At 35.6% G+C, this 10,348-nt stretch overlaps 4 protein-coding genes across 4 annotated transcripts in view; 1 reads left to right on the top strand and 3 right to left on the bottom strand.

Annotated features, from left to right (window-relative positions):
* On the bottom strand, positions 1,951 to 3,758 carry LOC104724414 (ribosomal RNA-processing protein 8-like). Its single transcript, XM_010442900.2, has 9 exons — positions 3,475 to 3,758; positions 3,336 to 3,397; positions 3,198 to 3,249; positions 2,994 to 3,108; positions 2,824 to 2,918; positions 2,616 to 2,722; positions 2,410 to 2,524; positions 2,276 to 2,320; positions 1,951 to 2,172 (listed from the first exon to the last, which is right to left on the bottom strand). The coding sequence occupies exons 1-9, from the start codon at positions 3,676 to 3,678 to the stop codon at positions 2,101 to 2,103; spliced, it is 867 nt and encodes a 288-aa protein (XP_010441202.1). The 5' UTR covers positions 3,679 to 3,758; the 3' UTR covers positions 1,951 to 2,100.
* Positions 3,854 to 6,796, top strand: LOC104724413. The gene is made up of 6 exons (XM_010442899.2): positions 3,854 to 4,037; positions 4,263 to 4,319; positions 4,410 to 4,443; positions 4,523 to 6,221; positions 6,356 to 6,449; positions 6,548 to 6,796. Exons 1-6 carry the CDS (start codon positions 3,937 to 3,939, stop codon positions 6,585 to 6,587), a joined length of 2,025 nt encoding a protein of 674 aa, XP_010441201.1. The 5' UTR covers positions 3,854 to 3,936; the 3' UTR covers positions 6,588 to 6,796.
* On the bottom strand, positions 6,884 to 8,712 carry LOC104724412. The gene is made up of 5 exons (XM_010442897.2): positions 8,378 to 8,712; positions 8,199 to 8,272; positions 7,709 to 8,014; positions 7,544 to 7,627; positions 6,884 to 7,472 (listed from the first exon to the last, which is right to left on the bottom strand). Exons 1-5 carry the CDS (start codon positions 8,609 to 8,611, stop codon positions 7,193 to 7,195), a joined length of 978 nt encoding a protein of 325 aa, XP_010441199.1. The 5' UTR covers positions 8,612 to 8,712; the 3' UTR covers positions 6,884 to 7,192.
* LOC104724409 overlaps positions 9,758 to 10,348 on the bottom strand; it is a 2,654-nt gene continuing 2,063 nt past the window's right edge. Inside the window, exons 2-3 of the mRNA XM_010442892.1 lie at positions 10,188 to 10,310; positions 9,758 to 10,052 (exon numbers count right to left, since the gene is read on the bottom strand). Coding sequence (XP_010441194.1) covers positions 9,873 to 10,052; positions 10,188 to 10,310 — 303 coding nt within the window. The 3' untranslated portion in view covers positions 9,758 to 9,872. The remainder of the gene's footprint in view (positions 10,053 to 10,187; positions 10,311 to 10,348) is intronic.

Here is a 10,348-nt window from a genome sequence, read left to right as displayed (position 1 = left end):
CTTAGGGTTTGATAAGAGAGATTGATAAGAGAGATTGAAGATTGATAAGAGAGATCGAAGATGCAGAAGAGAGATTGAAGATTCAGAAGAGAGATTGGAAGAAGAAGATGAGTTAGGCGGCTTAGGGTTTTGTCGAAGAGAGTAAGAAGAAGTAGGTTTTGTCGTAAAGAGTATAGGAAGAAGATGGGTTTGGAAGAAGATGGGTTAAAAGAGTGTAATTGGATTTGGGCCTAGCTCAATTCAATTTTAATGTTCTTAGCCCATAAAATGTTGTTGTTAATTAAAAAAAATATATGTTATTACAGAAAAACATATATCCATCCATATAAACATTTTATTTAAACATAAAACAACAAATTTTAAAAATAATAATAGTACATAATATATTATACATAATTAAATATACTATGCATATGGTTACACATTGCTTTTATACATATATAATGGTTATATCTTGGTTGAATGGTTTATGCAATAATTTTTATATAATTATTATAAAAGTTTAAATTTTGAAAGTTTAATGTTTAAAGTATAAGATTTGGGATATAGGTTTAAGATTTAGGGTTAAGTTTTGATAATAATATAAGATTTGGAAAACTATAATTTTTTTCAGCCTTAGATCTCAGTTTTTGGATATATTATATCAATTAGACTTTCTTATGTAAGTATTAAACCTTGGTTTTATGTATATATATAATAATGGTTAAGTTTTGATTTTATGGTTTATGAATTAATTTATAAGATTAAGAATTGAAAGTTCAATATTTAGAGTTTATAATATAAGTTTTAGAGTTTACTAAAGGGTTTGAAGTTTGGTTAATGGTTTGGGGTATAGGGTTTAGGGTTAAGATTTAAGATTTGGGATAGATTTTCTTATAAGTTCTAAAGTTTGGTTTATGTATATAAATAATGTTTATGTTTGGTTGTATGGTTTATGAATTAATTTCTAAGATTAAAAATTGAAAATTAAAAATTTAGAGTTTATGATTTAAGTTTTGGAGTTTGGTTAAGGGTTTGAGGCTAAATTTTAATTTTTTAAATTTTCCTAAACAGCGACTGATATGCGACTTTTTAGCGATCTTTACCTTGAGTCGCATATTAGTCGTTAAATTAACGACTATTTAATGACTACATGTTCCGGTATGCGATATAGTCATAACATAGTCGCTAAATTACTACTAACATACCGACTACTATATGTAATCATAAAAAGGCGACTAATGTACAACCAATATTTATAGTCGTTAGATAGGCGACTAATGTACAACCAATATTTATAGTCGTTAGATAGTCTCCAAAAATAAGAAACTATATATGTAGTCTTAAAAACTATGTTTTGTTGTAGTGTTTGTAATAGTTCGTTTCCGCTTTTGAATCAAGTGGCTACTCCACTAACTTGCTCGTTTGTAATGGCTTTTGTATGATATAAAGTTAAAACACTTGTGAAAAAAAAAAGAATAATTCATTTCATTTAGTAGAACAAGTTTTTGCGTCACTTAGCTCAGATCTTGATTTAGACTTCTTTTTTTTAGACATCAATATATGTTCATGTTGTGTCCAATTTTTTTAATTGTATCCCAAGACTAAGAAATCAAGCAGAAGTAAGTAGATGTAGGCATGTAGCAAACCAAGTGAACAGAAGATAGTAACGAATGGAGTATTAGGGGATCAACTCATCCAACGTATTGCTCTCAAATATAGGATTATATTAATCAAAGAGGTTTTGTAGTATATAAAGTGACAATAAGTTCCTAATCGAAAGTGAAAAAAAATTCTAATTGCCTGAGATAAGTTCCTAAGGAAAACCAAACTTCATTAAGGGAGAAATTTGTTGAAACAAACCGAAATTTTTTTGGATATATGATAAGTCTTAAAACAAAAAGGGACGCATGACACATTCATAAACTAAACCTCGCTATGTTAACAAAAATCTGAAAACTTATCCTAACATTTCAAAGACCACAATAATTGATTTAACCAAGGGTGCAAAATTCTGAGTTTTTTTCTTTTTAACCGAAGATAAATATGCCTAAGTGATACAACATTGATGTTTATATAAAGTTATAAACTCATCTGTGTAAATCTTCCATCATAAACTCATCATCGACGTTTGTATAAACATGCTTTCAACTCGGGCCACTTTATTGTCTTCTGATTTGAATCCAACTGCTCCTATACAATCACAAGATTAAATAAAAAGGTTATTGCTAAATAAAAACGTTGAGATCCAAGCTTTGAGTCTAATCAAACCTAATGGAAGCATTTATTCACTAACCTTTTTCTTGAAATGCAATAAGATGAACATCTTATTCGAGACGTCCTGCAAAAAGAACAAAATGAGGTTCGTTCTCATAGGGGAAACGAAAAAAACAAAGGAGGATGAGAGAGTATACAGACAAAAGATTTTACCTTTAGAACCGAAGTAAATCCAAGATCACAAACTGCTTTCACAAAGTCTTTTGGGTCTGCTCCTCCATTGTTTGGATCAAACCTGCTTTTTACTTCCGCTATAAGAAGCATACCACTGTTGAATAGACCCATAGGAACTGTTATTCAGAACCATGACAAAAAACCTATAACGAAGAAGAAACTGGCAAAAGTAAACAAAAGCTGACCTTGGACGAAGTACTCGATGTGCCTCTTTGATGTAACTAGAATAGTTCGTTCCCATCAATGAAAGACAGAAAACAGCAACATCCACTGATGAAGACTCAAGTGAGGTCTAATACAACAAGAAAACCAAAACTAAACTAGTTAAATCTGAGGCAACAAAACACATCATATAAGCCGAACGAATAACCGAGTAAGATTTGACGTACGTACATTTGACATATCGCAGGCAATAACAGAGGGGTTCTTTGAGACAAGATCAAAGGAAAAAACTTTGTTCTTCACACTTTTAGCAATCCTTGCATCACCTGAGACAGATTTATCATATCGGTAAAAGCGATTTCAACAGGTAAGAAAAAACACAGGGATAAAGAAAATCTCACCACAGCCAAAATCAGCCACAACTAAAGAAGAGCTTCTAGACAAAAGCCAATCTATAATGGAATTAACAGGAAGCTCAGGCCAGTTTGACATTTGTTGTTGATACCCTGTATGATACTGAAAACCAAAATTTACAATTCAATTCAAAAAAACAGAATCAAACTCAAATTCTTGTTCTATAAGCTAATGGTGTGAGTTTTAATTACCATATCAAACATTTCTGGATCTTCTTTAAAGTAGTCTAATGCTTCTTGTCCACTGAAAAAGCAGAGATTTTTTTTGAACTAAGCTCAAGATTAAAACCACCAGAAAGAATATTAAAAAAAAAAAAAATCAAAACTTACGAGCAAGTGTAGAGTTTCTCATTGAGCATCCTAAATTGCCCACCTGATAATCTCTCTCGAAGCTGCGATTTTTATAAATTGATCAAAATCTCCATAAAACTTCAAATAAATAAAAATCAAAATGTAAACGAGAGAGAACCATATCGAGGAAATTGGAAGGTTTAGCTCGTTTCGATGAAGCTGAAGAAGAAGAAGAACCTCCACGCTTATTGTTTTTATTGATTTTGGTATCTTTTTGACTCTTCAGTTTCGACTCGATTGGTTCTTCTTTAGAAGGTTTAGTGTTCTTTTGTTTCTTCTTGTTCCTCTTCCTGTTTTTGCTGCTTGTACTTTCGTCTTTCATGGCGGTCGCCGTCGTCTTCAACGTTTTCCCTCTCTGTGTTTAGGTTTTTAGTTTCAGAAGTAGAAGATGACGAGTTTCTTATCTTTTGGGCCATTAATGGGCTTTTTGTATTGACCTAATTAAGCCGGTTCACTCAAAAAGTTTAATTAAATCTTCGAACCAACCCGGTTTAAGTTTTTTGGTAGTATGAACTACGATGTAAAAAAAAAACCAAAATCGTCGTGTTCCCAATTCCTTTGAAGAACATCATCAACTGCAATGGATGATGATGATGATTGTTCAGTGTTCTTCAGGAATGATTGTGCTTCGATACTTTCACAGATTAAGGATCAAGATGAGCAGATTCGTCTCAAAAGAAGGTTTCTTCTCTTTCTGGTTTTATATGTTTGTATGTGAATTAAGGAATATAATTTGTCACTTAGATGGAGGAAAACAAATGCTTTGGTCTTGGAGGAATCTCTTTGCTTATTAGGGCTTTGTGAAAGTTTCAAATTTTTAATGTTTTTATGGAAAAAGGTTTTCGACTTTGTTTTGTCGTTTGCTGTCTTTGGTATGCTGAACTGAAACTTTTAAAAACCTTGTAGGCGGCTGTTGGGTTGTGATATGTCTGAATCCAAGGACCATACCCCGGGAAAGACTGAGTGAGTTCATTACCGAGTTTCTATTTTGTTATTCCCTTTGGTTTAGCTGATTGATTATATGACTATGAACTCTTGTTCTTTGTAAAACAGATTCGTCCCTGAATCTTTGCTTAGGGGAGATGATGTATGTCTCTCTCATTCACCCTTTTTTGTAATAGAAGTATTCATAGTTCCTTTCAATAAGATCTCTTTTGTGATTCCAGATATTCTACGAGACCATTAAGTCGCGAGTAGAGGAGGCATTTGGAATTTGCAAGAATGAACAAGTATGCAATGATGTTCAACAAAAGGAGTTAAAGTTCAGCAGTCTCGAAGTTGCCAGAAAGCTTGATTTTATGACGAATAAAGGTCTTTATCTTATTGCAATCATACTCACAGGAGGTTCTACTGTTTTTGACAAGACTCGATGGAAAATGAAAGAGATTATCAAAGATTCGATCAGTAGAGATTTCGGAAAAGGAAAAGACGATACTGGTAAACAAGACATTGTTAATCAGCTGCATCAAGTTCTTAGTGATCCGGCAAATTTCCGGGAAGATTGCTCGATGAATTTGGCGAGAACATCCACTTTGCAGTCCCATCGTGATGCTGCAATGAAGGTACTGAATGAGCTAGATAGTTTGTCAACGCACACCCTACGTGCCATGAAAAGGAAACTTAAAGGTTCAAGAATGATACCTCAACTGAAAACCAGTAGATTTGGTCAGAGTCGAAGTGATCTGATAAGCCAGGTGAAGCAAACTATCGAAAAGATGCTCTCAGAACTTTCTGCAGGGGATAAACTGCAGGAGCGATTGGCTAAAGCGTTGTCATTGGTAGATTTATCACTTAAGCTAAGTCCTGGCTACAAAACTACTGCTGCCACAGATTTTTTTCGGTTCTCACCAGAAACAAAGAACCTGCAGAACGAGATAGTGAAGGCAGTCTGGTTACTCCGTAAAGTCAGGTTTCCTGAGCTGAAAAGATTGCATCTTTGTTTAGACCCAGAAGCTGAAGTATCTAAAGACAGCTTAAGATCAGCGGTCAGACAAATGTTGATTGAGTATCTTTTTGAGTGCAGTGATATGGACACCATTCCAAAGTCTTTGATGGAAGCTCTTTCATTGGTCAACAGGAGGACGCGGAATGTAGAGCATAAGGTTTTTCCAAGGGAAGCAATTGAGGAAGAGACAGAGTGTACATTAAATGTGAGTGCTCAAGTGAAGCAAATATTTTGCCAATGTATTCCAAATTATGAGCTTGATGAGGACTTTGATGATGCTTATATGGAGGACTTAGAAGACAGTGATGATGATGATGATTTTGAGAGTTGTAGTTTATTTGATAACGAGAGTAGATGCCGAAACATAAAGCTTGAAGTCAAAGGCACTCAAGAAGATTCAATGGGGTCCTCTGATTCGGATCATGAAGAAAGTGGTGCAGAATGCTTGGTTTTGGACCCGACTGATTCTACACACGTAACCAACCAGCACTCTTCTGTCAATAGGATTGTTATAAGAGACCTGACAGAGAGTATTACTAGAGATCATCCTAGGTCTCTTTATGTCACTCCCACATCCAATAAATCAACACTTATGAGTGATAAACATGACATAGGTACGAGCAATATCCGAGTTAAGGTTGAGAGGGATATTGAGATGGAAGGAGATAACCAGTTCAGCTCTCGGTCTTTGTTTTCTGTTGAAAATATAAAGTCTGATGATCATGGTGAGCAGAAGCCACGCAGAAGAAACAAAAACCAGTACCTCGCAGTCCAAGATATATCTGATGAGACAAGCTTGGTTGCACATGACCTAATCGGCCGCTTACTAGAGAAATTTGCAGACCGTCAAGGTCTAGACTTAGAAGCGGATGAACGTTCATATCTTGGAGGCGAGTCGAGGCTTCAAGAAGGTATAGAAGGTGAGGATAAAAACGTTTATAATCTTATACAAATTCATTGTACTTGTCTTACTGTCGACATGATCTACTTGAGACATCCTAAGACTTGTGTTCCCGAGAGTCATCTTTGCTGAATTTCCACTTGTGTGTTGCAGGGAGTGAAATTAAGCAAGCTTCATTGCAAGAGAAGTCAGATGAGTCGATCATTGTTTCTGCTACCAAAGAGCTAATGCCATCCCTTGAAGAGAGGTATACATTTCTTATTGTTTTTGGTATGAAAGTTTCATTTCCCCTAAGTAAGCGTGAGGATATCAAATCTCTAATTACCGGATATCTGATTTTAACAGTGTCTTCATGAAATTAAAAGAGTTGATGAATGTGAGCTAGCATCAGTAATCTTGTAATCTTTCCAACCAAAGTGAAGTAGCTATGGAATGGAGAGAGAAACAACAGAGCATATTGGGATTAACACAACAAAGAACACGATTTTGCATCGCATTGTATGATTTGTACTTGACTTTGAAACCCCTGGCTAATGTAAGAACTTAAACTGTTCTCCTTATTTTTCTTTCATATGAAAGATGATATTTGCCCTACAGAACTGTACAACGATCGCCAACAAACTTTTGGTTACAATCTATCGACAATAATTGATTTCAAAAATAAACAAAACTGAACCAAAATAACAAACCAAAGTCAACGTTTAGTTAAATGCATCAAAGCGAGAGAGCTTAGACCAATCACAAAAGATATGGCCATTACAACAAAAGTACATAATGTGAGAACATAAAACGCAAAAAACGCTCATAGAAACCAAAAAGTTTATATGTTTCTTCAATGGTAGAATCAATCAATCAATGACAAAAACAAGAACATAATTCCTCGATTCTGTTTTGTGGTCGAATCAGCGGATGTTTTCTTTTTTCTATTGTCTTGTGGCAATCTCCAAGAAAACTTCTATATGAATCAAATTGGTAAGTAAGGTTAGGTTCTTATCCTGACCTCCTGAAAAAGGTGTAAGCCATGGCTATAGTTGCAATGGCTCCAACCACAGCTGCTCCAATGTAGAACTCTTCCTTGTCAAGAGGCTGGAACCATATGGCGCACTGCTTTCCTTCTTTCTTAATTGGCTCTGGCTTTGGGGTTTCTTCTTGGCAACACGAAACGCCCTTTGTTCCCTTACAACATCCTCCCGTGAGTCCCTTGCTCTCCTCTTTGTTACCGTTTGTTATCATTTTCTCAGCTTCAGCTTCAGATAAGCCCATTTGACCCCTGAAACAGAAGTAACTTAGCTAAGTTCGAGACATATACAAGCTAGAAACATGAGTGTTTGAAATCTATACCTCCAAATCCTTAGTATGATTTCTCCTTTTGCAATATGCTGATCAAGCAATTCAGGCACATCATCAGGAGTCACATAGCCATACCTACGTTTAAACCAGCACGGTTACTCGTCAATGCCATAAACTATATAACATTTTCATTTATTGATCCAACCATTTTCTTACCAATTGCCAGTAATCTTTCCAGCTGAATCAGGACTGAAGATGATCAAATTACCAGCATACTTGTGCTGTCCAACGTGAGAACATCGTTTCAGAGTAATCTGGTCTGAAAGTCCACGAGAGCCAATCTCCTTTTGGAACCTCTCTAAGATCACTGGGCCACAAACACCACATCTCTTGTCTCGACTAGTATGAGTACACACAAATACAAATGTTCCAGATATCTCTTCCTGAGTCCCAGAGCTCCATGCCTTCCCATTCACAAGAACATCTTCAAAAAAACCTTCCACGTCCGTATCCTTAACCCCCCTATAGTCAATACCAAACTCCAGATTCAGATCTGAATCTCAGATTCAACAAGCTCATCTAAAATGTAATATCTAAAGTTTCTAAAGTTAGCTTATACAACAATCTACACTCTCTAGAAATCTATAGCTAGGAGTCAACCATGTTCTAGTCAACTTGTATCATCAAAACGTAGAGAGGCACTCACTTGTATCGGATCATATCTGGAAAAACCAACACATCACCATCAGATCCACCACCTTCACATACATTAAGCTTCGTCTACAACAAAACCAACAAGCACACAAAACAAACAAAAAAGTCAGCGTAATGGTTTTAAGAATAATCTTTTATAAGAAAGAGATACAACGGAAGAAAATGTATAACCTGAACAAGAAGATCAGATTTGCGATCTTTGAGAAACTTAGCGAAACGCTGAGGTAAACCTTGTTCTTCTACATGTGAGGGCCAAGCTTCAGGTGTTTTGTAAAGAACAAAAACATGACGACCGTACGAAGTAATGGAATTGGCTATGTTGGTGCTGTACATCTCCGGCCGTTTAAATCCATACTCTGTGTCTTCCGACGCCGGAACAGAGTTCGTGTTCTCAACTTCAGCCATTTGACGTGTTAGCGACGGTTTCTTCTTAGATTCAAATTGAGAGAAAGAGAGAAAGAGTTGTGACTTTTTGAAGAAGAGTGCAAAAATATTTTATGTTTCATAAACACGTCGTGAGGCGTCCACACGAATGTGACAAAGCGGTGACGTAAAATTAAGCTCACAGACGGATTCGTTTCGAGATGTCTACAAATCTACTTGACCGTCTTGCTATTTTTGGTGACAGGCAGTGGTTTTTAGTTAATCAGGGCACGTTGGTCAACTAAACTATATATCATGTGAGTGATCGAATTTTAATTGCCTGAAGATGACTCAAACATTTGTTTATAGATCATAAGTAAGAAGAAGAAGAATTTTTTTATGTATTTGGCTTCAATTCTTTGCCATATACATTTTGCTTAAACGTGTAGCTTATTTTATTTTTTGAAAATTTTTGAAAAAAATGTTAAATTAGATTCAAAAAAGAAATAGCCTTTTTACAACAAGTATTTGCTTAAACGTGTAGTTTAACGAAGTCGTCAATTTAATTTATACAGTATTTGATTCCTTCGTTTAATGTAGACATGTCAAAAAGCATACTAAAACTAATTTGTAAGCATTTTATACGGATTATATGAAAAAACTATACTCAACTAGAAGTGTTATTAATGTGGTGTGTCAGATTAACAAGTGCATGATACAATCAACTAACTTACAAAAGAGAAAATAAAGACACAGTATGTTGCCTAATCTACACAACATCCGGGTCAAACTACACAACAAAGTAAATAAGAAGCATGAAAGCTAATAGCATCAACTAGTGATCTACCAAGGGTAAGAAAGATACTCACGGGCTGCACAGACATGAACAACACTCAAGACCCGGTTATTAAACTACAACTAGAGTAAAGATACAGGGATCGAAAGATCCTGAGGATAACGCAAACCACCGCGGAGGTAAGCCACTCGATGAAACCCGAAACTAGTCGATGACATGAAGTTAGCCCCCAAGAGATAATTTTCCTCACTAGACAAACAACTCTATAAAAATATATATCATAAAGTTATTTCCTGCTCTTTGAGTTGTGTTCTTTTTTGCTTTTGCTCTGTTTTTTTCAGTGCTTGACCTATTGCTCTTGTTCAACTCACTTTGTTTACTTAATAAAATGATGGCAAAACAAAACAATACAAAATTAAAGAGAAGCACAAATCCTTGATTACAAAATTCACAAGAATTCACGGATACAACTAAAATATCTAGACCAAACATTTGGTTAAAAACAGATCAAGAGTTTTGAAGTAAATTGTCGAAGTAAAGGTTTAAGACGTATCTAGCGGCGGAGAGAACATCAAGCCTCCTCTCACTCGGCTCGTACTTGCCTTTCCTGAGCTGATACCGATGAGTCACAGCGGAGATTGTGTACGTTTGCCCTTCTATCATCACGTTCTCGCCGCACTGAAGGTTCTGCCAAAACCAAAAAGAAAGCTTTTCATCAAAACTCATTCTACATAATTGATAGGGGCATATATACTTGTCTTCTGAAACATTCATTTCCAATGAAAAATTTAAGCGAAGGGAAGAAGAAGAGTTGAGACTGACATGAGGAAGGCAACGGACGCCAAGAGACTTGGGAGGAGGAGTGATTTCAATGACTTTGTAAGGGTAATTGCTCTGATCTCTTCCTTTCTCTTTCTTTCTGCAATTTATCTCCAACCTCCCTACCTGCAAAATCCACTCTTTTTACCATTCTTTTGGGAGAA

This window comes from Camelina sativa, chromosome 11 (assembly GCF_000633955.1).
Source record: "Camelina sativa cultivar DH55 chromosome 11, Cs, whole genome shotgun sequence".
In the NCBI taxonomy this organism is placed as follows: Eukaryota; Viridiplantae; Streptophyta; class Magnoliopsida; order Brassicales; family Brassicaceae; genus Camelina; species Camelina sativa.
Note: the sequence above shows the minus strand (reverse complement) of the source record. Positions and strands in the feature narration are given on the sequence as shown.